Source organism: Dictyostelium purpureum, assembly GCF_000190715.1.
Source record: "Dictyostelium purpureum unplaced genomic scaffold DICPUscaffold_103, whole genome shotgun sequence".
Lineage (NCBI taxonomy): Eukaryota > Evosea > Eumycetozoa > Dictyosteliales > Dictyosteliaceae > Dictyostelium > Dictyostelium purpureum.
Window position 1 is genome coordinate 1 of NW_003519440.1, and position 25,858 is coordinate 25,858.

Below are 25,858 nucleotides of genomic sequence, written 5' to 3' on the forward strand. Positions count from 1 at the left end.
TCGTCCATATTAACTTGTCCGATTCTCCCGTTTTGTGTATTGATTTCTTTTTTGTAAAACTTTCAGACGAGTTATTACAATTGTTTGAATGTTTATCCTATTGTTATCTATAAAATATTGATCCCCCTTATTAAATTGGGTTACAGAACAATTATTCAAACTACAGTTTACAAAAAAAAAAAATATATTTTTTTAGTGGTGCGTGAATTTCGTCCAGTTTGTTTTAAAGATTAATACCTACTTTGGAATTTTTAACCTTTTGGACCAAAATAAAGAATAGGATTGATTAAACTGTTTTTTTTGATTCGCTTCTAAAGTTGCTAAAAATGAATCATGCTCTAAAAATAATTTTGGTTTTGTGGCTTCTAAAAGGTGTTTTTCGAAATTTAATAAATATTCTTCATCAATAATAATTTGTTGTTGTGATGGTGGGGCGGTTACTGAGGGTGGAGTTAAATTGCCATTGATATTATTGATTGGTGGTTTATTTAGTAATATACTATTGGTTACATTGCTTTGCTGTAAATTATTTAAAACTGTTTTTTTAATATCATATATAATTACATCCCTTGTTGGTTTTAATAAAATTCTTTTTTGTATATAGTCTTTAAATGAGTCTAATAGGTTTGGTATTATAGTTGGATGCTGTAAACTTGTATTGCTATTGGAAATGGTCTTTTTAAAATTGTTGGATATGATCTCGTTGGAGGCAAATCCTCTATAGTCTTTAATATCCACAACTATACATCCTTCATAATAATAAACTAAATCTTGATTTAATTGGTCCAATAAATCTATTATATTTGGTGTTAAATTGCCTTGTGATATGGAGTTTAAAAATTCTTTGGAGTTTTTGTCGTAGTATGGGAAAACCTTATCCTAAAAAAAAAAAATTTATATATAAGTTTTTTAATTTATACAAAATATATACATAAAGTTATAATTATAATTATTAATTACCTTGCCTAAGTTGTTAATTGAATATCCATTTGGGAATAACCTAATAAACAGTGTTGTTTTAAAACTTGACAACTTATCTTTATTATTATTTGCATTTATGTTTATATCAATACCCATTTGTTCAAGTAATTCTAATTTTCTTTTAGTTGTTAAACTATTCGATTCAATATTGGTATTTGTTACATTAGTATCTATATTTGTTCCATTAGCTTCTTTCACTGGGGTTGTTTCTGTTGTTTCTGTTGTTTCTGTAGTCTCCTTTGTTTCTGTTGGGTGGTCATTAACATGATGATGTATACCATTTTGTTGTTGTTGTGGTTGTTGTTGTTGTTTTGTTTCTTGGTCTTTCATTTCAGTATCTATATGGTTTTGTGTTGTTATATTTAAACTATCATCATTATTGTTATTGTTATGGTTGGGTGTTGAGATAGGAGGTGAGTTAACGCTAATTGATGTATCCATATCCATTGCCATATCAATATTATCTTTGAGTGCCGATGGTGTTGTTGTTGTTGAAATAAGCTTTTCGTTTAATTCCGGTGATGTTGCTGTTATATTATTTAATTCTGTACTGTTACCATTCATTCCGTATTAATTTAAATCATATGGTTTTTATATAGGGAGTATATCTTTTTTTTTAAAAGATATTGTTATTATTATTATTATTATAAATATTATTACTATTAATTTGGAATTTTATAATGGTTTATAGTTTGAATTGTTATAATATTTGAGTTTTATTATGTTTCTATATTGCTCGTATGGTTTTATTTTAAGGAATATTGCAGTCTAATAAATGAATGTTGAATGAAAAAGAGGAATTGAGTGTTATTGTACTATTATATGATTTAAACACATATATTATTATTACTGCTATTTACTATTATTGCTATTTTCGTATTGGATTGGTAAATATAAAATATATTCTCTTTTTTTTTTTTTTTTAATTTGAAAATTAAAAAGTGATCATATGAAATTTAAAAAAAAACTTGTTGTGTAGTATGCAACACTATAATTTAATTTGAAAAATAAAATGAAAATAAAAAAAAAAAAAATTTTAAAAAAATAAAAAAAAAAAATTTTTTAAAAAAAATTAAACTGTTAAATTTTTTATTTTTATTTTTATTTGGATATGGTATATTTCAGGATGAAAAACTATATTTAGAACAATATGAGATAAACAAATCAACGATCTTAAAGTTTAAACCCTTTCCATAAAAACTATTAACTTTGGTGAAAATTGTGAGTAAAGTCGATATTGAATGGGGTGTGTGAATCAAAAATGAAAAAAAATAAAAAAAATTATTGGATAATAGAAGAAATATTTTTGTTTTATTTAGATTCTTTTAAAATAACAATAGTATTTAGGCTCCTCATAAACGTACAGTTAGAATAAGAATACTATTGACATTGATTCTATAGAAACCTAAGGTTTTGCTATTGACCAAAGCGACCCCATTCATAAAAATGATTTGTTGATCGAGTGGGATTCCAGTGGGGGCAACTAATCTATCTTTTAAAGATGCAATAGTATCTTCTGTACTAACTAAAACGGTTATAATACCATGGGAAAAAGTACCAACTTTAACTTTGAAATCAACCATTTTTAATATTTTATTTTTAATATTGAACGAAAATAAAATGTTCTTTTTTTTATTTTTTCTAAATTTTACCTTTAAATTGGTTTCGAAAGATTAATTAATTTTATTCTCTTTTCATACATTTTTTAAATTGGTAATTTATAAAATGAAATTTACACCAAGGTAAAAAATACCAAATTCCCTAAAAAAATTTAAATTTTCCCACGCTTCAAAATTACGACCAACGCATATGAAAAATACTAATTAAATTTAGGAGGGATAATTGCTTTTTTATATATACAATAAAATAAATGGTAATAATTGTATTGTGTGCCATTATATTTATATTTTATAAAGTTGCATTTTTAATTTATTTTTTATTTTTTATTAATATTAAATTTAATTAATATTTTTAACATGATATATAGACGATTAATGTAAGAAATTTCTATTGCCAGTGAAAACCATTGGGATGTTATATTTGTTTGCAGCATCAATAACTTCTTGGTCTCTAATGGAACCACCTGGTTGAACTATAATATTTAAAAAAAAAAAGTTTTATTAATATCATGGTTTTCTTTATAAAGATATTGCATACATATGCATATTAAATTAAATTACTTACCAATACATCCAATTTTACCTTGATGGGCTAAATCAATTGAATCAGCAAATGGGAAGAAAGCATCAGAGGCTAAAGCACTACCAATGGCTTTTTCACCACCTACTTTCATACAAATGTCTACTGATTGATGACGATTTGGTTGACCGGCACCAATGGCAACAATGGTTTCATCTTTGGTAAGAACGATAGCATTTGATTTAACATGTTTTGAAACTCTCCAAGCAAATAAGAGATCTCTCATTTGTTGTTCAGTTGGTTTGGCATCAGTAACAACTTTCCAATTTTTAGTGGCTTCTTCAAGTGAACCTAAAACGATTGGGTTTGGTGATTGTAATAAAGCACCACCGGTGATGGTACGAATATCTGGTTGGGTGAAAGCTTGTTGGGTAGCGGCTTCTGGAACTAAAAGTACACGAAGTTTTTCTCTTTTTTGTAAAAGAGCTAAGGCTTCTGGGTCATATTCTGGTGCGATGATAACTTCATAAAAGATACCTTTCATGGCAGTGGCAGATTCAAGGGTTAATTTACGATTGAAACCAACAATACCACCATAAGCAGATTTTGGATCACCATTAAAAGCACGTCTATAGGCTTCAGTTTGATCTTTGTGAACAGCTAAACCACATGGATTGGTATGTTTAATGACGACACAAGCAGTATCGGCAAATTCTCTAACGGCTTTAAGGGCAGCATCACCATCTAAAATATTATTGTATGAAAGGGCTGGTCCGTGTAATGATTTAGCATTTGCAATACCACCACTGTTTGGACAACTGTAAAGGGCGGCTTTTTGATGTGGGTTTTCACCATAACGTAAATCATTTTTCTTTTCATATAATGGTACAAAGGTATTTGGGAACTCTACGTTTGCATTGGATGGGGTCTTGATATTTTCAATTGATTTGGCTTCAGTTGGTAATTCGACACCTGCTAAATATTGAGTTACAGCAGCATCATATTGACAACCATGTTGGAGAGCTTTAACTGCTAATTTCTTTCTTTCTTCAAGAGTAATTGATTCGATACCAGTTTGTTCGATACGTTCACCAATCCATTTATAATCTGTTGGGTCTACAATGATTAAAACATTTTGGAAATTCTTTGATGAGGCACGAATGAGAGTATGACCACCAATATCGATGTTTTCAATTGCATCTTCAAGAGTAACATCTGGTTTTGAAATGGTTTCTACAAATGGGTATAAATTTACAACTACAATTTTAATTGGTTTGATATTATATTTGGTTAAATCTGCTTGATGGTGTGAAAGTTCTGGACGAGCCAATAAAGCACCGTGAATCTTTGGATGTAATGTTTTAACTCTACCATCTAACATTTCTGGATACTCTGTAACATCTGAAACTTGTTGAACTTTTAATCCATTATCAGCTAATGATTTGAATGTACCGCCTGTAGAAATTAAATTAAAACCCTTTGATGAAAGAATTTTTGAAAATTCAACAATACCAGTTTTATTATAAACACTTAATAATGCTTGCATAATCTAAATTGTTTATTATTTATTAATAATTAGTAAATATGATAATTTAAAAAAATATTTAATTTATTTTTTAATAACATCAAAAAAAAAAAAAAAAAAAACCTCTCCGAAAAGACGTCTCCTAAAAAATAAAAATAAAAAAAAATAAAAAAAAATTATTATTATTTATTATAATAATAATAAATTATAATTATACCTTTATTTATTATTAATAATATAAATATTATTATTATATTCTATTGATTATAAATAATTTATTTAAAAAAAAAAAAAAATTATTATACAAATGAAAATTTGTAAAAAAAATAAAAAATAAAAAAAATAAAAAAAATAATAATTAATAGCTATTTACGGTCCGTGAAAATAATAAAAAAACAAAAACAAAAAAAAATAAAAAAAAAAATTGTGTGTGTGAATGAATAAAGTGTGTTTGTGTGTGTGTTTTTTAAATTTATTGTCAGTTCACCTCATTAAATCACATAAGAAAAAGAAAAAAAAAAGTATTTTTTGTGATAGATGGTGATTATAATATTAAAATAGATTAAATGATAGTTGATACAATTTTACTATAAATATCTGAAAAAAAGATTTAATTATAAAAAAAAGATAAATATAATAATGTATTATTATTGTTATTTTAAATATATATTTGGTTTTTTATTATTTTTATTATTATTATTACTATTATTATTGACTGGCTTGTTCGATTAATAATTTTGCACCTTTTAATTCTAAAAAAAAATATAAATAAGATTAGTATTATCATAATAAAGTGTCATCTTAATAGGTTAAAAACATACCATAATATAATACATTAAATTTCTTTGCGCTTATTTCAAATGGATGTGATGTAATCTCACCATTTGATGGGTTTTTAACTTTGAAATTTAATTGAACATTTGGTGCATTAACTTCTTGAATTGTATTTGAACTTAAAATAAAATCTACTCTCCAATCTAATGATTCTAAACTTGGTACTATAAAATAAATAGATAAATTAATTAGTTAATAAATAATAATGAAGAAATTAATATAATTGTTGATTGATTGATTGATTGATGAATTGATCTATTTATATGGTATTTGTGGGGGGTGGGTGGGGGTTTCGTTACATTTTAATGTATTGTTATAAAAAATTTGACGTAATTTTTCTTTATGTTCTCTAAATGCTCTTGAAATTGAATCGCAATGTTCTTTTGGTAAACCAAGTTGTTGAAGTTCAGTTGAAAGGGTTGTTTCATCAACATCATTCTTTACAGAGTTGAAGATTATAAAATGTACTGCTGCAATTAAAGCTTTAATATCTGATACTACAAATGAGGCATCTTTAACTAATTTTTCTACTTTATCAAACTATTAATATAAAAAATATTAATATATTCCAATGCTACTTGCGCTAATAGTTTTTTTATATAATTTTTTTAATTTAAAAACATACATCTATATTTTCACCTGATGCTAAACTATTTACAACTTGGACAGTTATCAATTTAATTCTAATATTTGTCTATTAAAATACATGTTAGTAAATGCTAATATAGTACACATAAAGTAGAATTTATAATCACTCACAATTTTTGATAATGTATTAATTTCTCTTAATAACCAATCAGGAGCATCAAGATCACCACAAAATTTAAATTTCTATATATTTACAAATAAAAATAATTAATATTTTATTCTATTGTAGTTGGAAATGGGTTTATTTTAGAAGAATTTACCATTTTTATTTATTTAATATATATTTATACAAAATGTGTTATTTTTCAAAAAAAAAATTAAAAAAATTAAAAAAAAAAAGATTTTTATTTTTTTTTTATTTTTTTTTTTTATTTATTTTTGAAAATAGTGGGAGTAAATTTCTTTTCATTGTTATAATTTTATATATAATGACTACTATATCAATTTTGTTTGTTCATTCAGTTAATTAAACCCATAGTGTATTATAGGAAGGGTTAATAGAGCTTGAGCATAACAAATTCATTTACATAATAAATAAAAAAATTAAAAAGGAAAAAAAAGATCCAATACATGAATTTCATGAAATTATTAAAAGAAAAATATAACAATTCTACATTGTATGGTTTTTTTATTGGTTTTAGATTTTCCACTGGATTAAATATCTTTTTTTTTTTCTTTTTTCAATGTCCTTTTAATTTCTTAAAATCACATAAAATTGTAAATATATTTTTTTATTTTTTTTAATTTTTTTATTATTTTTTTTTTTTTTAATCAAATCTTAAATAATCTATAATAATATATATTTATATAATTTTATATTATTATAATGGAGTTTTAGTCTTAAAACCATTTTTTTATTTAGATATTATTATGTCTTTATTCAAAAAAAAAAAAAAAATAATTTATAAAAAAAAAAAAAGATATTTTTTCATTTTTTTTTTATTTATCAAAGATCCTCAAAAAGCCCCAATAATAAACCCATTTTTCATATGATTTTTATTTTATTATTATTATTTTTATTGTTAATGTTGTTGGTATTGGATTTTTTCTTTTTTCTCTTTTTTTTTTTTTTTCAATCCATTATTTTTATCATAAATTTTTTTTTTATATATACATTTTTAAATGTTCAAAATAAATATATTAATTCTTTTTTTACTAGTTTTATTTTTTTTTATTAATATTATAAAGTGTCAAAGTGATGGATCTCCATTTCCAAAGGATTGTATATATTTAAATGGAATCCAAAGTTATAATATTGGAAAGATTGCAAAGTTTGTATTTATTTTTTATTATTTTTTGTATTTATTTTTAAATAAAAATAACATTTTTTTTTTACAAAACAAATAGCACTACCCAAAACGGTTTTTATATGGAAAAATTTCCATTGGGCAAAAATGATTTAGAATTTGAAATTATTTTTAATTTTTGTGGTATTTCAGTAAAGAAAGCTTGCTCATCTGGAGTTGATACTTTTTCATGTCAATCTTATGTGGTTAATAGAGGCTATTATGTTATTGGTGATCCATATATGGGTGAGTTGGTTAAATATCACGAAAAGGGATCCGGAATGACGCTAACCTATAGGTCCAATACAACTATTGGATGTACGCCATATCTTTATAAATACACAAATCTAATCCTAAATTGTAACCCAAATGTCGATTTTAAAATTACCTCAAATAATAACGAATCAGTTATATGCAATTTTGATATTTCTATTGATACCAAGTATGTATGTAGCATATGTCAATATAACTGTGGCAAATATGGTAAATGTAATAATAGCACAGCCACATGTGACTGTATATCCCAGGCAACAGGTAATGACTGCTCAGCATCCAGACTTTTCATTAGCGGGGTAGATTCTACAACTACTGAAGGAGGTACTTGTGTAATTTATGGATATTTCGGTGATGTTAAACCAGTGGACACACAGAATGTTCAAGTTTTAATAGGTGACAAGCAATGCACAATTATTTCAACTCAATCCAATCAAATAACATGTAATATAGCAGGTGGTACAGGTGTCAAAGACGTCAAGATAACATCATATGAATTTTCAACAAGTCTAAAAAATTCATTCCAATATATTGAAATTAAAAAAAAGTGCCCAAATGATTGTACCAATCTTAATCAAGGCCAATGCAACTCAACTACAGGTTTATGTATATGTATAAATGACTATACTGGCAATGATTGTTCATTAAAGCAGCCAAGCAAAATACCAGATGTTTCAGTAAATGATACTACGGGGGAAGTTGGTTTGGGTTATGAAAAAGTAAACTATACAATCAATATTGTATCATTAGTAGAGTTGGATTTAAATAATAAAGAAGTAGTAGAGTATTTTTTAAATAATAATTGGAATGCAACCATCAAAAATAATACCAGTCTAACTAATAATGACAGCAAAAATAGAATAAATTATTTTAAGCAAGTTTTAAAATCAAATAATAGCAATAGTGTTAATTTTACAATTGAATATATTGTTGAAGAAATTTTAGATAGGAAAAAAGAATATTCTTTTGCTGGTGTGGATTTTACTTTGGATCAAGGTTCGATTAAAATCTCAATTTCAATTACAAATTACACCTATTCAAATACATTAAATACATTGCAATTAAGAATACAGTCATCTATAGATCAGCTATCAAATAATGACAATAGTAGGAATGACTGCAACAGTAAAGAAACTTCAGTAGATACAAATAGTATAAATAATAATCAATTACTAAATTATATCACTATCACTAAAAATAATAAAATATTTTCAGGTAGATTTATAAATAAATTAATATCTGATCGTCGAGCCACTTTTATGTCAACTTCAATTTTAAAACAAGATAACACATCAATTTTATTGGGTTTAAATTTACCACACTGTACAGAATGTTTAATAGATCCAGATTTTTCTTTATTGGTGTCCCAAGAGAATGATTGTTCAAGAAAATGGTTTTTACCTGTAGTTATTGTTGTTCCAGTATGTGGTGCTGCCATTATAGTTATCATCTCTACTGTTATTTATAGGAAATATAAATATAATTTTAGGGTTATGACTTTTAAATTAAAAAAAATCAATTTATTTATGGATAATAATGAAAGTAAAAATTAAAAAAAATCAAAATAAAAAAATCAATCATCTGTATATTTATAATAAAAAATAAAATCATATTTTAAATAAATATTTTAAATTCCAAAAAAAATATCTTGTATATTTTTTTTTTGGATATTTTTTATTTTTTCTTTTTATTTTTTTATTTTTTTATTTTTTTATGGATTTTTTATTTTTTAAGCAATCAAATTATAAGCCAATTTTTTATTTTTATAAATAATTAGATTGTATATAAAATGAATTTAATAATAAAATTAAAATATTTTATATGTATAATTACTCTTGTGTTAAATATTGTATATGGTGTATATGTAGATTGCACTTTTAAAAATGATAAATATGGTTTAACATATGATCTATCCCCACTCAGAATGGATATAGGATATTATAAGGTTTTAGTAAGTCCTTTATTTATAGATGCAAAAACAGATATATATTATAACTTTTGTTTATTAAATGGCATATCAGCATGTAGCAACCCAGATTCAAATGCATGTCAAATTTTAGATTCATCAACACAACGACAGGTGGGGAGTATAGGTTTAGAAACTAAAGAGGATACGGACGTGGGCATTGACTTGATTTATAATTCAGAGACATTCCAACCAGAAGGTTTAAACAATTGTTCTTTAAATGGGAATAAGAGAAGTTTAAGGATTAGTTTACGTTGTGGAGAAGTCGATTATATGGCATCAGATGCCGAAGAAAAAACTACTTGTGTATATAATTTTATAGCTTTAACACGATATGTATGTAATGATTGTATAGAAAAAAATTATTGTTCAAACCATGGTACATGTAATCCTAATAACGGTCAATGTGAATGTGATTCTCAAACCAAAGGAGCAAATTGTACAGAGTCTAATATATGGGTTAGTTCAAGTAAAGAAACACTAATCAGTGGTGGAAAGACATCGATATATGGTTCATTTGGTAATACAACAGCATCTTTAAAGGTTTATATCGGTGATTTAGAATGCTCAAATCCAATAACATCCAACTCTTCAAAAGAAATAACATGTCAGGCCCCTCCTTCATCAACAATAGGTTTTAAAAATATTACCATTTACGATGGCGATGTTTACTTTTCAGGTAAAGATTTATTCAAATATTATGATAACCAGGTTAAAAAGTGCCCAGATAATTGCTTTAATGAACAGGGCCAGGGTGAATGTGTTAATGGTCTATGTGTTTGCAATACTGGTTTCACAGGATTCAACTGCGAGTTAAAAACAAATAACAACAATAATAATAATAATAATAATAACAATATAAACTCAACAACAGGTGGTGTGGCCATTAACAGTCAATATTTAATCAATATTTATTCACTAGTCGAATTAAATGTAACAGGTGCCATCCAGAACGAGTATATTTTAAATAATAATTGGAAGCAAAAAATAAATTCTAGTAACGAAAGTGTAGATTTAGCAGTTTTTTATCAGCCCTTTAATAATAGTAATAGTATTAAATCAACAATAGAATACCAGATTGAAATTATCAAATCTAAAAAGGAATATTCATTCGCAGGATTATCTTTTACTTTGGATGCAGGTTCGATTAAAACTTCAGTTTCAATTTATAATTACCCATACCAAAACAATTTAAATACATTACAGTTAAGAGTCTTATCAGGTGTCGACGAGAGAGGTGGCCAAACAGATTCCTGTAATAAAGCAGATACCAATATAGACACTTTTATAGACAACAACCAAGATTATAATTATTTAAAAATAACTAAAGATAATAAAGTATTTTCAGGCAGCTTTTTAACAAAGTTAATTTCAGATAATAGAATTTCATTTATGACAACTTCAATTTTAAAGCAAGATAACTCATCAGTTTTGTTAGGTTTAAATTTACCACACTGTACAGAACAATGTATAATAGATCCAAACTTTTCTTTATTAGTGTCACCAGATTACATAGATTCGTGTGGTTCCGACAGAAAGAAATGGTTTTTGCCAGTAGTGATTGCTGTCCCTGTTCTCGGTGCTGCTTTAATAGTAATTGTTTTCTTTGTAATATACAAGAAAAATCTTTTAAAAATTAAATTATTAAGAGCAAAATTATCAGAATTAAAAAGATCAAAAAATAATGTACCATTAGAATAAAAAACAAGAATTAATAATATCAATATTGTGTTTATTATAATTTATTTCCATTTTATTAATTAATTTTGATATGGAAAAAAAAAAAATAAATATCAAAAAATATCTAAAAAAAAAAAAAAAAAAAAAATTTCAAAACCAAAAAAAAAAAAAAACGTCTATTCATTTCAATTCATTAATACCCAAAAAATGAGATTAACACACATATTACTTATTTTAACAGTTGTAGCTTTACAATTTGCTACTATTTTATCACAATCATCATCATCATCAACATCAGAAGAGTCATCTTCAGAATCACTAAAAACATGTATTTTCGAAGATCCCGAATTAAATATTTCTTATGATTTATCATCAATGATAGGGTATTTATTTATTTACTTATTTATGTAATGGTTTATTTAATGGTTTATTAATTTATTAATTTTTATTTCTTATTTATTATAGAACCGATTTTACAGTTGGAAATGAAACTGATTTGGTATGTATATTTATATTTTTAATTTAATATTTATAATTTAAATTTCCTATTAATTATTTAATTAAATAATCTTAAAAAAAAAAAAAGTTAATTTTAAGTATTTGTGGTGATAGTTGGACTTGTTCAGATGTTTTTAATAATCAAACTGGCATTGAGTCATGTGGTACTATTGGAAATTCAACTGATTTTATTATTGGTATGACCAGTACACAAGCATTTAAATTTATTAATGATGGCATTATTATTTATTATCAATCAAACACTAAATGTGCAAATGGTGATTTGAAATCTTCAATATTATATATAACATGTAATCCCGAATTACCAGATACTTTTATTGTTAATAATACAATTGATGAAAATTGTCAATACAACTTTTATGTCCAATCACCATCAGTTTGTTCATCATCATCATCATCAAGCAGTTCCCAATGGAATAGTTTAAGTGGTAGTAGTTATAGTGAAAGTGGTAGTTATAGTTATAGTGGTGATTCTTCCCAAAACTAATAAAAAACATTCCAAATATGAAAAATTAAAATAAAATTCCAAAAAGAATCTTTTTTTTATTTTTTTTATTATTTTTATTTTTTTATTTTTTTAAAATTTTCATTTTTTTTTTTTATTTTTTTAGTATTCATTTTTTAAATTCTAGAAATAAATACTATAATGAAAATATTATTAATATTTATATATATAACAGTTTATTTATTCAATAGTATTAGTTGTCAACAATTATATGCCAATTTTTTACCATATCAAAACTCACAATGCGAAAATGAGAGTTTTGGTATCGGGATGTCCATTGCCGTGGGTAACTGTATTAATGGAATAGGTTCGATGGCCGGAATAGAAAACGATTTAAATTGGTACCTTTTTATCAATGCATTAAGGGTTGGCATTAAAGAGTTTGATCCAATTGACCAAGATTGCAGTGGTAATTTTACAAATTTTTACTCATTCAAAAACTCAACATGTACAATTACACCACCATTTTTAGGATATATAGCTTCCAATTACTCTGCTGCTGTTAAAGGTGGATTACCATTAAATCAACAATACTCCAGATTTTTTATAACCAACCAACCTTATTACGGATTACCAAATTCAATCACCCAGGTTTATTCAAAATATAAAAATAATAATTGTTCCAATACTAAGAATTTATTATATTCAATTTTTATTTCCGATTCATTAGAGATCCAATTTAATCAAAACTCAACATCACCCACCACAACAACAATATCTTCAATTTCCTATCAATGTGATAGTAATAACGATGCAAATCAAGATATATGTAAAAATCAATCATCATGTAATAATATTTTAGTATCAACAAATTGTAAAGAAAACAACCTTAAAGAAGAAATTTATTGTAAAAATAATTAAATTAATAAATTTATTTTAAAATAAAAATTTTTTATTTTTTTTTTTAAATTTTTTTTTATTTTTTTTTGTAAAAAAAATCAAATTTTAATTTCATTATTTTTTTTTTTTAAAAATTATTGTGTATATTAGTAAAAATAAATAGTAATCATTATGAGTTCAGACAAAAAACAAGAAACTCAAATTACCGATAATAGTAATAATAATCCAACCACAATTACAAATAATAATGAAAATTTAGATAATAAAAATAATAAAGAAGAAACTAATAAAGAAATCATAAAAGATAATAACAAAATTAAAGAAGAGAATATTAATAATGATAATAAAGAAACCATAAAAGATAATAACAATAATAATAATAGTAATGAATCAGATGATGAGGGTTTAATTAAAAATTTAACAAACAGAGAAATTGAAATTAAAAATTTAGTTAGTGGAGCAGAATATACAGGACCACCAAAGAAAACAATTTATTTAGAAGATAATACAGATATATTTGATCCAAATGAACCACAGATTAAAGAAGATATTATTCGTATGATTATTCAGTATCTTCAAGATGAAGGATATACAGCATCATTATTAACAGTTCAAGACGAAGCCAATGTCAAATTCTCAGAACATGTTTACAAGATTTCACAAATGAAAAAGATGAAGAAGGCAATTTTAGAAGGAGATTGGAATGAAGTTGAAAAACTTTGTGCTAAAAACACATTCAAGAATCACCAATCATTTTTATATGCAGTTTACAAGCAAGCTTATTTAGAGTTACTAGAAAAACAAGAGTATCAAAAAGCATTCTCATATTTAACCAAACGTTTAAAACCATTGGAAGGTCGTCAAAACAATGCTGATGAATTTAAAGATTTGTGTTATCTTTTAACATGTCGTTCAGTTCAAGAGGTTAGTTCCTTTAAGAATTGGGATGGTAGCAAGGGCACTAGCAGAGAAAAATTGGTTGAACAATTTCAATCAATGTTAGAGTTGGAAAATACAAAATCAACAGGTGCATTGTTCCGTGTACCACCACATCGTTTAATTTCTTTATTAAAACAATCCATTGCCTATCAAATCGAGTTTGGTCGTTATCATCCAAAAGTTTTACCAAAAATTAAAACACTTCTCGACGATTATAGCTGTTTTGTTTTGCCAAATAGTTTAAAGTTCAATTGTAATGGTCATCGTAAAAATGTAAAATGCGTCGAATTTATTGGTAATGGTCTAACATTGGCATCTGGTTCTTCCGATAATACCATTAAACTTTGGAATACTGAAAATGGTAACCTTTTATCCACCCTTACTGGTAACAACTCTAGAATATGGGATTTATCTTCATCTTCATCTGGTAACTTTTTAGCAAGCGCTGCTGGTGATGGTATTGTAAAGGTTTGGGATGTTCAATCTAAAACTAAACCACAATGTCCATTAACACTTAAAGCTCATGAAGGTGATGCTTATACTGTACAATTTCATCCTGGTCAAGTATGTAAATAATAATTAAAATTAATAATAATAAAAAAAATATTAATTTTTTTTTTTTTTTTTATAGAACCACATTGCAACTGGTGGTTATGACAAAGGTATTCATTTATATGATGTTAGAACTGGGGCATTGGTTAAGTCATTTTCAGGTCATACTGGATCAATTTCTAAAGTTATATTTAATCCACATGGTAATTTAATTATTTCAGGTTCAAAAGATAGTACAATTAAATTTTGGGATATTGTCAGTGGTGTATGTATTAAAACTTTAAGTTCACATTTAGGCGAGGTTACATCTATTGCAACCAATAGTAGTGGAACCTTTTTACTCAGCGCATCAAAAGATAATAGTAATCGTTTGTGGGATATTAGAAATGCTCGTCCAATTAAACGTTTCAAAGGTCATCAAAATACATCAAAGAACTTTATTCGTAGTAGTTTTGGTCCAAACGAATCTTTAGTAGTTGGTGGCTCTGAAGATGGTTATATTTATATTTGGGATATCGAAACCTGTAACATCCTTCAAAAATTAGGTACCCCATCCAATCATATGCCAATGGTTTACTCTGCAACTTGGTGTCAAGAACAATCTTTATTAGCATCATGTTCCCAGGATTGTTCCGTTAAAATGTGGTGGTATGACCAATCAAAACCAGTTTTTAATGATAATTTAAATTAAAATAAATAAATAAATAATAAATAATTATAAAAAATAAAATAAATATAAATAAATAACTTTCATTGTAATAAAAAAATAAATATTATTTTATTTATATTTGGGGGAAGGTTTATTTGTGTGTATTTACATCCATTTTTAGTTATATGGTAGTGAGTTTTATTATATATATTCAAACTTTAATTGATTAGCGAGGCTTTTTCACTGTCACTAAATTCTTTATCATAGTTGGCTCTTTCTAAATCTTGAGATTTGTATCTAATTGGTTTGTTTATTGAGTTTATACTGTGTGGAGAGTATGCTTGAGTTGTTGCCGGTTTTGGTGGCATTTTTCTAAATAATATAATAACAAATATTGATGGGACTACTTCACTAACTGCATAATAAATTGAAACACTTAAAAAGTTTACATGTAGTTTTGGATAGTATGAAACGATTAAAAATAATAATGATCTTCCTAAAAAACAGAAAGTGCATAATAATGTAAATATAACAACCTGAAATAATAAATATAAAAAGTTAATAAAATTATTTTCTACACCTGGTCATCATCTTTATAACCAAAAACTTACCTCAATGAATTTCTTTCTTTGATTTCTTGAATGAAGTGGATGTCTTTTAAGTTTTAATGATAATTTACAACCATAATAAAAGAATGCTAAACTTGCACATAATGAAATAGTTGCATAAAATGTATTGTCTGCTTTATCGATTTGATCTCTATGATCTCTTGAGATTGCAAAAATACATATCCATATTATAATTTGTAAAATATAAATAACGCCAATTGATAAGAAAAATAATGGTTTAACTCTAGCTTTATATAACTTTGTTTTATTTCTTGAATGATAAACAATTTCAATCCTTTTTTAAAAAATAAAATTAATAATATGATATCATATTATAAATTGTAATTGAACTAACTAACTAACTAACTACTTACCAAAATAAAATTAATAAACAAAATGTTGTAAAAAATGATATACATCCAAGATCATCTAAAATTGTAAATCTTTCAAGACTAAATTTACCTAGATTAAAAGTGCCAGCTTTAGAACTTGAAAATGCAACTGAAAAAAAGAAAACTGTTCTAACTATAATATTTAATACAATAAATATTAGTCTCACTCATTTTTTGATTACCAAAATTCTAATACTTACATGTACATGTTAAAAATAATAAGGTTAAAAATGTTTTTTGAGTTGTTACTCTTCTTAAAGGGAAACCTATGAAATAAATACGAAGGAATTGTATGATTGGAGCAAATAATAAAACCCCATAAATTGAACCCATTACAATAAATATAGTTGTCAATGATGCTAACTCTACTTCATTCCCATTTTGACCACTATCACCGGTGAACCCTGGTTTGGTATTATTATTTGGATATATACTATTAAACTCTGCTATATCATTATTATGATTTATTGTTTTTTCTATTATGGAGAGTAATTCTCTCATTTTATTTATTGCTATAAAAATAAGCTTTGTGTTATATATATTAGTGTTTTAATTTTTAAAAAAAATTTTAGATGATTTGAAAAATTTAAAAAAAAAAAATAAATAAAAATAAAAAAAATAAAAAAGAAATTTTTATTTTTGGTTATTTTTTTAAAATTTTTTTTTTCATTTAAAAGAATAGATCAAGTAATTAGTTATTTATATATATCATAAAAAAAGAGAAAATAAAAAAGATCATATACCAAAGATTTTATATGTAAAACAACAATTTTTTTTTTTTTTTTTTTTTAATTTTTTTTTTTTTTTAATTTTTTTTTTTTTAATTTTTTTTTTTTATAAATTAATTTTTTTTTTTTTTTTATAACTGAATTTTTATCATTATTTATAAATATTATTTCATTTTTTTATAAACAACAAAAACACCCTATTCAATAAACATACCAATAATATACATTTACATTCCACTTTAAAATAAAATAATAATAATAGAAAAATATAATAGAAATAAAACAAATGAATAGAAGTGTTACAACAGTTTCAATCCAAAGAGATTACAGGGATATTATAACAAAATTCGAAATGCAACCATTTCCAGAAGAGCTATCAAGGAATGGTGTCAGTTTACTAGAGTTTGAAAATACAATTAATGAAATAAATAGATTATTACAAACAGCAGAAACTATAGATTCAAAAAGTATTTTCGAAGAGTGTATTGGTTGCTTAACTTTTTTCAGTATATTTTTATTTTATGACGATAAATACAAAAAAGTAATTTCGATTTTACCATATATAGCAATAATAATAATGTAAATAATTGGTTTATTAATAATAGTTTTAAATATTTTCTTTAAATTTAGTGCATAAAACGTATTACAGAATTTATAGAACGAGAAAATCAATCATTATATAATCCAAAGGGTATTACTTGGATTAACCCTGTATCAAATGGGTTTTTAAAAATAGATATTATAATTAACTTATCAAATTCCAACACATCAACACCTTCAACTATACCTACATCTTTATTCGCCACCCCACCTTTATCAAATGTAAATAATGAAATAAACGATAATAATAACAATAATAATAATAATAATAACAATAATAATAGCAGTAATAGTGATAAACAAACAAGAACCCCAACAAAAATACCAGAAATAGACGAAAAACAAATTCAAAAACCAGATACCATAATAAATGTTGTAACAAATAATAATATAGTAGAGCTTTCGGATGACGAAGAAGAGGAAGACTTGGATTTAAATAAAAATATAAATAATGGAATGGAAGGCTCCAGTAACGTTTAATAAATATAAAATTTTTTTTTATTTAAAATAATTTACTTTCATGTCTTTTACACATTATTTATTGATTTTATTTGGGTATTGTTTGTGGATGTAGAAGAACTAGTATTTGTAGAATTATTACAATCGCCTTTACTGGTTGTGGTAGTGTTTGAAAAGTTCTTTTTATTTATACAGTATTCACTACATTCACAACTACTAATTGTAAAGCTATCGCTTGTTGTTGTTGAATATTCACAACTATTATTGTTGTTGTTGTTATTGTTATTGTTAATATCGATATCGATATATATTAAACTATCTAATTTATTATTATTATTATTATTTTTAATATTATTATCTATTTTATTGTTTTTTTTATTAAAATATTTAAAATTCTTTTTTATATTATTGTTTCTTTTATTATCTCTTAATATATATACCATTTCGATAACTAAAAACATTTCGAAAAAGAACTGAATACTAAATATTAGTAGTGTTCCATAACTTGAATCGAATGTATTAAATTTGATAAATAGTATAATTGACAATACCCCTATTAAAAACGTTAATGATAAAACAGTGATTACAAATGTTAGCTTTTTAACAATAATCTTTTTAGAGTTGGTTTTACATTGAACATTTCTTATTCTAAAATAAATTAATGAACCATATAAAACAAAACCAAATGAAAATAATAAACCCATTACAATTATAATACAATTATAAAATAAGGTGATCTTTTGATATTGACCATTTACAAAAAAATCTTTCCTTTGTAAGGAATTATTCAATTTTATTGCCAATTCAAATGCAAACCAAACTACTTCATAAATTATAAAAAATTTCGAGCTGAAGGATTAATAGTAGTGCTTTTGATCCCATTTTTCCCATCTCCATAGGATCTATGGTATAAACTAATCCAATATACCAATACCAATAAATAAGATGAAAATATAAAAAATATACCAAAACCACCAAATAGTTGCAAATAGATCTGATTTTTTAATTCTCTTTTTCCAAATGGGTTTATAATTAAAAATAATAAATTTGCTATAAAAATAAAATTTTATGTTAAATTTAAATTCCATTAATTTTTTTAAAAAAAATAACTTACATATAATCCCAATTATTAAAAAAATTATACATATTATTTTTATTATTTGCTTTTTTATTTTTTTGTATTTTTTATTTATTATTAAAAGAAATATAAATTTATAAATCAAATAACATAAGACCAATCCAAAGCTAATTATAAAAAATAAATCCCAAACTCTTCCTATTTTCCCAAGTGAAACATAATAAGAAGTATTGCACCGGGAACCACTATAAAAGGGTAAACATTGGCATGAGTTATCCACGCACACTCCATGATGTCCACAATAATCGATAATTAATGAACAATTTCCTTTATTGATCATTTTTTATTTTTTTTAAATCTTTTTTTAATTTTTTTAGAACTATTTATTTGGAAATTTTTTTCAAATTATATTATTTTTTTAATTTAATATTGATTAATTAAAAGGTTTGATTAAATTTATTTCAATCAAATTAAAATTGATTTTATTTATTTTTTGTATAAAAATTATTTGTATAAAAACCCATTTTCAAATTTTATTTTTTATTTAAAAAAAAAAAAAGATTTTATTAATTATATATCACCTCTATACCATTGATTTTGCTCTTCATTATTTATTTTTTCATTTTAAAAGATATTTATTCTAAAAAATGTATAAAACGAATAGGGGGATAGTGTTAAAAAATTTATTTTTAATATAAAATAAAAAATTAATTAAAATTTAAAATGGGGGTAAAGAGTGGGTTAATTAAATTTAATATATACATTTATATTTTTTTAATTTTTTAGATTTATTTACAAACTCCATTACTTTCTTTTTTATTCTTATTTTTTCTAAATTTATATAATTTTATATCTTTATTTACATATATTTATAATTATATATCTACTTTTTATTTTTTTATAATAAAAATTAATATTGGGGTTTATGATTAAATGATATTTGTCAAAATTAAATTGAATAGTGATTAAATGATGATATAATATTTTAATTTTTAAAAAAAGAGGTTATAATGAATAATATTTTTTTCCCAAATAAATTTATTGAATGAAATTAACTATTACTTTATATATATACATTATTATTTTTAAGAAAAAAGTCTTTAGTAAAAAAACAAAATTTTATTTATATAAATAAATCAGGGGTGGACTATCAATAAATATATATGTAAATATCTATTGAAAGTGCATTACCTGATTTATTTTATTTATTAATTTTTATATATAGTCTAGTTTCCCCCATTTTTCAATTTTTTAAAATAAAATTTATTATTTTTTTAAAAATTCAAATTAATTTTATAAAACTACCCCTCTTTTTTTACAAATATTCAAAAAAAAATATATATACAAACAAGAATAATAAAAAAATGTCAAGGAATACTATGAAGGCAGTAGCATATAAATCAAAAGGATCAGAATTGGAGTTGGTAGAGATAGCAATTCCCTCTCCTCCACCAGGTATGTGTTTCTATATAAATGTAAAAAATAATAAAAAAAATAATAAAATTAATAATTTTTATAAATAATAAAATATTTTAGGTTGGGTTAGAATTAAAGTTCTAAGTTGTGGTATATGTCATAGTGATATTCAAATTAAAGATTTAATCAATGAATTAAGAGTACCAGGACATGAAGTAATAGGTAAAATTGATAAGCTTGGTGAAGGAATAAAAGGTTTTACTGTAGGGGAAATGGTTGGTGTTGGATTCTTTGGAGGAGGTCATTGTGGTGTATGTAATGAATGTTTAGATGGCGAGTGGTTGGACTGTAAATGTCACTTACCAAATGGCTTGGCCTATAATGGAGGTTATGCCGAATACCAAATATGTATGTATTTAGTTTTTAATTTTTTTTTTTATAAAAAATATTAACACTTTTTAATTGGCTATAGGTCCACAAGATGCATTGGTTAAAGTCCCAAATGGAATGTCTCCAATCGAATCAGCTCCTTTATTATGTGCTGGTGTTACAGTTTATAATGGTAAATATAAAATAGAGAATTTTTAAAAATAAAAAAAATATTTTAATTAATTTCAATAATTTTAAAAGGTATTAGAAATTTAAATCTTAAAAGTGGAGCACTCATTGGTATTCAAGGAATTGGTGGATTAGGTCATTTAGCTGTTCAATTTGCTCGTAAAATGGGTTATGAAGTAATAGCAATGTCATATGGTTCAAAAAAAGAGCATCTTTCAAAAGAATTGGGTGCCAATCATTACGTAGATATGTCAAAAGAGAGCCATTACGAAGAAATTAAAAAAATAGGATCTGTTAAATGTATAGTTTGCACAGCACCTTCCTCAAAAGAAGTACCAAAACTACTTAATTGTCTAGGATCTAAAGGAAAACTTTTACTTGCAGCGGCATTTGAAGATGAATTTAAAGTTGCACCTTTATCATTAATTTTTGGCTCTAAAAGTATAATATCAACAGCAAGTGGAGATTCCAGAGACTCTCAAGATACACTTCATTTTGCAAATTTAAATAATGTTAAACCAATCGTTCAGCCAATCCCATTAGAAAAGGCACCAGAAGCCCTAAAGAATATTAGTAATGCAAGATTTAGATATGTGATTAGTTTTTTAGATGAAAATAATAGAAAAGAATAAAATACTTTTATTTATTTAAAAGAAAAATAAAACCAATATAATATTTATTTAATGACAGTTAAAAAAAATTGAAAAAAAGAACCATCAGTTATTTATATTATTATTATTATTATTTTTTAAACTTTATTATTCCTCCTCTGTTTTTTTATTGAAAACATTATTTATATCTGTATTTTGGTTACTTGGTCCATCATATTCCATAAATAAACCACCAGGTTTATCACCATTTCTATCTATCACAAGCGAGTTTTGATGAATAGCACATGGGGCACAATAACATGCTGCACAACAATCATGCAAACAACTTCCAGATACTTTATCGAAATTATACCTCATTCTTATTTCTGATCTAACTACACAAATCATAAAAGTTGGGCAAAACATTGTGCATAGAAAGTCAGTTGTTGTAAGCTTTTTGTTCATTGCCATTGCCCTTGTTTGGTATAATAACTGGGCTTGTGGAAATAAAAAAGAGGCACAACAAGTGTTACTACAAAATTGATCGTCATTAAGACAACCAAATAATCCAGGTGACCATTCTGAATCGCTCATTATTATATTATTATTATTATTATTACACTAAATTTTTTGATTTAAATAAATAATTACAAAGGGTGCTCGACAAAAAAAAATTAATCAAGATTTCAAAAAATAAAAAAAAATGGAACAATTTCGAAAAAAAAAAAAATGAAATAAAATGGAATTAAAATTATGAAATAAAATGGAATTAAAATTATTTTAAAAAGTTATTTATATATTTTATTTGTTTGTTTTTTTTATTTTTTTTAAATCTCTTCGACATCAAAATTTACATCCTCATCTTCGAGTTTTTGTCTTTTATTTTGATCGAATGATGGTTCAGTTGATATATTTTCATCTTCGCCTTCTTCTCTTAAAATAATTTCAACAACTTTTTCGACATTGTCACGGAGATCTTCATCACTTTCGGCATTATAATAATTTCTTAAAATTGGATACTAGAAAAAAAAAAAAGATTATTGTTGTTAATAACTTTATAAAATTTTATTTCCATTGTATTATCACTTACAATTTTTGAATCTCTCATTGCTATTCTTGAAATTTTAGTACCTGTTAAAAAGATTAATGAATCGATAACCATTTTTCTGCATTCTTTATCTTCATCTCTTTCATTTCCAACTGGAATTGAAGCGTTGTGTAATTGAGTGTTGATACCTACTAATTCATCTTCATCCAACTTATCATTTCCTCTGATTATTAAACAAAGTTTTGTGAGAATATCAAATCTATCTGAAATTAAAAGTGGGTGGTGTTGTTCTGAATAGCAACAATTTCTGATGATACCAAGAATACCTCTTCTTTTAATAACATTTTTATGATTGATTAATGGAAGAATTAATTGGAAAATTTGATTTTCATCCTCTAAAACAATCTTTCTACCTTCTTGAATTTGTGTAACATTTAAAATAACATTTATAATCCAATTATATTTAGCTGATGTTAAAAAATCTGGTTGACTTGATCCTGAAGTTAATACCTGTACTAATTTCATAATATAAAATGCCTCTAATTCTTTACCGCACTAAATAATAATAATTTATTGAAGGTTTAAAATTAATTTTACCAATATAATTGAAATAGTATACTATTAAAATGTGCTACTTACTTGCATTAATTGAAGACAACCTTCTTTGGTATGTGTAACATTTGATAATAACATTGCAAAAATTTCATTTAATTTATTTTTTGTATCAGTGGTACCATCAACTAATCTTGGTACAATATTTTTTTTAGTAATTTCTGCTAAAAAAGTTTCATCTTGACATAAATTAATTAAAATTGTTAATGAATGTCTTACAATAACCTATTTTTAATATTAATATTAGTATTTGTTTTTTTTTCTTTTCTTTGTATTATTTATATTAAAATATCTTACATGATTGCTATCACCAATTAAATAAAGTAAATTATTAATAATTTGAGTATTTTTTAAGACATCTCTAGCATCTTGGTTGTCTGAAACACCTGAGAGATGTTGTAATGCTAAAATTTTAATCTGAATTAATTAAAAAATTAAAGTATTAGAAATGTTCTATTTATCCCTTAACTTGATAATATATACCTCTGCTTTTGGATTAGTTAAAAATGGTACTAATTCTATTAATTGATCCATAGTAATGATTTTTAATTGGTATTAAGAACCTATAAATTATTTTATATTTCTCAATATTTACTTTTATATAAAATTGAATTGAATTTTACATCTTATTATTATATAAGAAATATTATCAAAAATATTTCTTTTTTTTAAAATTATTTTGTATTTTTTTTTTTGCTAACATAAATAGAAATCACATTAATATTAAGATTTTTGTGGGAATATTTTTATATTAATTTTATTCTAAAAAATAGTGATTGCCCCCAAAAAAACCTTTTTATTTTTATAAAATATTATTAAAAAAATACTGTATTTATTCAAAAAATAATTAAAAAAAAATAATTTAAAAAAAAAATTAAAAATAAACATGATATTTGATGAAAGTTCCAATCATGCTTTGAAATATCTTATCAATTTTTTTATTTTTTTTTTATTTTTATTTTTTTTTTTTAACTATTTTTTTTTATGTTAATAATGATTTTTTTTTCCCTTACATTTTATATTATTTATACATAAAGTTTTTTAAAATATTTTATTAGTATTTATTTTTGAAATTTATATTATGAAAAAAATCAATTAAAAAAATGATAATACCAATTAAAATATTTATTATCCTTTCAGTTATATTATTATTTTTTAGTAATGATAAAAATAGTTTTGTTAAATCCGATGTGACAGATACCGAAGAAAGTAAGTATTTATTTAATTTTTTTTTTTTATTGTCTAATAGATTTTAAAATTATAATTTTAAATTTTATTTTTTTATTTGATTATTTTTAGTCAACACTATTTGGTGGTTAGCAACAAATTATTATTTGCAATGGGATTTATCTTTAGGAATTTGTAATAATAAGGGTATTTTTTGTAGCACCGATAATAAACATGTTATTCGACTAGAAATCGACAGTACTATATCCCAAGGTATAGTGGTTCCACCAACTTCTACAGACATTTCAACATCCACAAGCACCTCAGGAACATCAAGTAATCCTACAAGTACTTCAGGAACATCAGGTAACCCTGCAAGTACTTCAGGAACATCAAACAACCCCACAAGTGCTTCAGGAACATCAGGTGACCCTACAAGTACCTCAGGAACATCAAGTAGCCCCTCAAGTACTTCAGGAACATCAAACAACCCCACAAGTTCTTCAGGAACATCAAGTAGCCCCACAAGTACTTTGGGAACATCAGGTTACACCATAGGTACTTCAGGAACAATTGGAATAAGCAATACTCCTATTGGGTTAACATCTGGTGATGATTTTATAAGTGAAGTTTCAAGATCATTACTATCAACTCAAAGAGGAGGGGGTAGTCCAGAAGAAATTACAAAACTATATTTGCCAAGCTTACAAAACTTGTAAATATTTATCATTTTTATAATTTAAAATTTTTTATTTTAATTTCTAATAATTAATTTTTGTATCTAGAACCATTTCAATTTCAATTGCAACAAGCATTAATATTTTGGATTATATAACAGATTTACCAAACCTATATAGTTTGGAGATTAGTAATGAACAAGAGATTAACCAATGGCCAACCTCAGGTTCTCAGTTTTTATATTTATGCCCAAAATTAGCAATAATGTAGTACATTTGTTAATACATACTACCAAAAAATATTTAAAATAACAAATACTAATATTTTTCTTTTTTTTAGTAAATTAATCAATCTCACACTTACAACAGTTCCAGAAGATATTTTCAAAAAAGGATGCCCTTTCATAACTGTGTATATTGATTTCCCAGTAACATCGTTCCCTTGGTATATCAGTGGCCAAGCATTTGGTGTTGAAAACTTATATGTATACTACAACGGTCCCACTGTTACTATCAGCGGTAACGATTGGCAGGAATTAAATAATTTGTAAGTATTTTTTATAAGTTTTTTTTTTTCAACAAATTTGTT

The 25,858-nt window shown here is 24.4% G+C and overlaps 16 protein-coding genes across 16 annotated transcripts; 7 read left to right on the forward strand and 9 right to left on the reverse strand.

The window, feature by feature from the left end:
* Positions 1-237: 237 nt before the first annotated feature.
* On the reverse strand, positions 238-1,545 carry DICPUDRAFT_151657 (uncharacterized protein; the record flags this gene model as incomplete). Its single annotated transcript, XM_003287514.1, has 2 exons — positions 238-879; positions 961-1,545. The coding sequence occupies 2 exons, from the start codon at positions 1,543-1,545 to the stop codon at positions 238-240; spliced, it is 1,227 nt and encodes a 408-aa protein (XP_003287562.1).
* Positions 1,546-2,333: 788 nt separating this feature from the next.
* On the reverse strand, positions 2,334-2,564 carry DICPUDRAFT_151658 (uncharacterized protein; the record flags this gene model as incomplete). The annotated part of the gene is made up of 1 exon (XM_003287515.1): positions 2,334-2,564. The coding sequence occupies one exon, from the start codon at positions 2,562-2,564 to the stop codon at positions 2,334-2,336; it is 231 nt and encodes a 76-aa protein (XP_003287563.1).
* A 335-nt stretch (positions 2,565-2,899) lies between these two features.
* DICPUDRAFT_47411 (AICAR transformylase) lies at positions 2,900-4,666 on the reverse strand (the record flags this gene model as incomplete). The annotated part of the gene is made up of 2 exons (XM_003287516.1): positions 2,900-3,073; positions 3,166-4,666. 2 exons carry the CDS (start codon positions 4,664-4,666, stop codon positions 2,973-2,975), a joined length of 1,602 nt encoding a protein of 533 aa, XP_003287564.1. The 3' UTR covers positions 2,900-2,972.
* A 687-nt stretch (positions 4,667-5,353) lies between these two features.
* Positions 5,354-6,390, reverse strand: DICPUDRAFT_78396 (uncharacterized protein; the record flags this gene model as incomplete). Its single annotated transcript, XM_003287517.1, has 6 exons — positions 5,354-5,397; positions 5,467-5,643; positions 5,779-6,019; positions 6,105-6,173; positions 6,239-6,310; positions 6,388-6,390. 6 exons carry the CDS (start codon positions 6,388-6,390, stop codon positions 5,354-5,356), a joined length of 606 nt encoding a protein of 201 aa, XP_003287565.1.
* A 1,106-nt stretch (positions 6,391-7,496) lies between these two features.
* DICPUDRAFT_32636 (uncharacterized protein) lies at positions 7,497-9,239 on the forward strand (the record flags this gene model as incomplete). The annotated part of the gene is made up of 1 exon (XM_003287496.1): positions 7,497-9,239. The coding sequence occupies one exon, from the start codon at positions 7,497-7,499 to the stop codon at positions 9,237-9,239; it is 1,743 nt and encodes a 580-aa protein (XP_003287544.1).
* A 236-nt stretch (positions 9,240-9,475) lies between these two features.
* On the forward strand, positions 9,476-11,353 carry DICPUDRAFT_78398 (uncharacterized protein; the record flags this gene model as incomplete). Its single annotated transcript, XM_003287497.1, has 1 exon — positions 9,476-11,353. The coding sequence occupies one exon, from the start codon at positions 9,476-9,478 to the stop codon at positions 11,351-11,353; it is 1,878 nt and encodes a 625-aa protein (XP_003287545.1).
* A 1,144-nt stretch (positions 11,354-12,497) lies between these two features.
* On the forward strand, positions 12,498-13,217 carry DICPUDRAFT_32620 (uncharacterized protein; the record flags this gene model as incomplete). Its single annotated transcript, XM_003287498.1, has 1 exon — positions 12,498-13,217. The coding sequence occupies one exon, from the start codon at positions 12,498-12,500 to the stop codon at positions 13,215-13,217; it is 720 nt and encodes a 239-aa protein (XP_003287546.1).
* A 128-nt stretch (positions 13,218-13,345) lies between these two features.
* On the forward strand, positions 13,346-15,406 carry DICPUDRAFT_47412 (uncharacterized protein). The gene is made up of 2 exons (XM_003287499.1): positions 13,346-14,699; positions 14,767-15,406. Exons 1-2 carry the CDS (start codon positions 13,368-13,370, stop codon positions 15,376-15,378), a joined length of 1,944 nt encoding a protein of 647 aa, XP_003287547.1. The 5' UTR covers positions 13,346-13,367; the 3' UTR covers positions 15,379-15,406.
* A 148-nt stretch (positions 15,407-15,554) lies between these two features.
* On the reverse strand, positions 15,555-16,837 carry DICPUDRAFT_151665 (uncharacterized protein; the record flags this gene model as incomplete). Its single annotated transcript, XM_003287518.1, has 4 exons — positions 15,555-15,872; positions 15,948-16,239; positions 16,319-16,469; positions 16,537-16,837. The coding sequence occupies 4 exons, from the start codon at positions 16,835-16,837 to the stop codon at positions 15,555-15,557; spliced, it is 1,062 nt and encodes a 353-aa protein (XP_003287566.1).
* A 534-nt stretch (positions 16,838-17,371) lies between these two features.
* On the forward strand, positions 17,372-17,811 carry DICPUDRAFT_22375 (uncharacterized protein; the record flags this gene model as incomplete). The annotated part of the gene is made up of 2 exons (XM_003287500.1): positions 17,372-17,605; positions 17,695-17,811. Coding segments are annotated over 2 exons (351 nt in total), but the record flags the coding sequence as incomplete, so codon positions are not given.
* A 380-nt stretch (positions 17,812-18,191) lies between these two features.
* DICPUDRAFT_78403 (uncharacterized protein) lies at positions 18,192-18,827 on the reverse strand (the record flags this gene model as incomplete). The annotated part of the gene is made up of 1 exon (XM_003287519.1): positions 18,192-18,827. The coding sequence occupies one exon, from the start codon at positions 18,825-18,827 to the stop codon at positions 18,192-18,194; it is 636 nt and encodes a 211-aa protein (XP_003287567.1).
* Positions 18,828-18,955: 128 nt separating this feature from the next.
* DICPUDRAFT_78404 (uncharacterized protein) lies at positions 18,956-19,541 on the reverse strand (the record flags this gene model as incomplete). Its single annotated transcript, XM_003287520.1, has 2 exons — positions 18,956-19,173; positions 19,352-19,541. The coding sequence occupies 2 exons, from the start codon at positions 19,539-19,541 to the stop codon at positions 18,956-18,958; spliced, it is 408 nt and encodes a 135-aa protein (XP_003287568.1).
* Positions 19,542-20,552: 1,011 nt separating this feature from the next.
* DICPUDRAFT_47417 (uncharacterized protein) lies at positions 20,553-21,878 on the forward strand. The gene is made up of 4 exons (XM_003287501.1): positions 20,553-20,656; positions 20,738-21,025; positions 21,090-21,179; positions 21,248-21,878. Exons 1-4 carry the CDS (start codon positions 20,566-20,568, stop codon positions 21,805-21,807), a joined length of 1,029 nt encoding a protein of 342 aa, XP_003287549.1. The 5' UTR covers positions 20,553-20,565; the 3' UTR covers positions 21,808-21,878.
* A 55-nt stretch (positions 21,879-21,933) lies between these two features.
* On the reverse strand, positions 21,934-22,359 carry DICPUDRAFT_151668 (uncharacterized protein; the record flags this gene model as incomplete). Its single annotated transcript, XM_003287521.1, has 1 exon — positions 21,934-22,359. One exon carries the CDS (start codon positions 22,357-22,359, stop codon positions 21,934-21,936), a length of 426 nt encoding a protein of 141 aa, XP_003287569.1.
* A 233-nt stretch (positions 22,360-22,592) lies between these two features.
* Positions 22,593-23,959, reverse strand: DICPUDRAFT_87641 (uncharacterized protein; the record flags this gene model as incomplete). The annotated part of the gene is made up of 5 exons (XM_003287522.1): positions 22,593-22,784; positions 22,856-23,368; positions 23,453-23,650; positions 23,723-23,842; positions 23,909-23,959. 5 exons carry the CDS (start codon positions 23,957-23,959, stop codon positions 22,593-22,595), a joined length of 1,074 nt encoding a protein of 357 aa, XP_003287570.1.
* Positions 23,960-24,904: 945 nt separating this feature from the next.
* DICPUDRAFT_32615 (uncharacterized protein) lies at positions 24,905-25,150 on the forward strand (the record flags this gene model as incomplete). Its single annotated transcript, XM_003287502.1, has 1 exon — positions 24,905-25,150. A coding segment is annotated over one exon (246 nt), but the record flags the coding sequence as incomplete, so codon positions are not given.
* Positions 25,151-25,858: the final 708 nt, after the last annotated feature.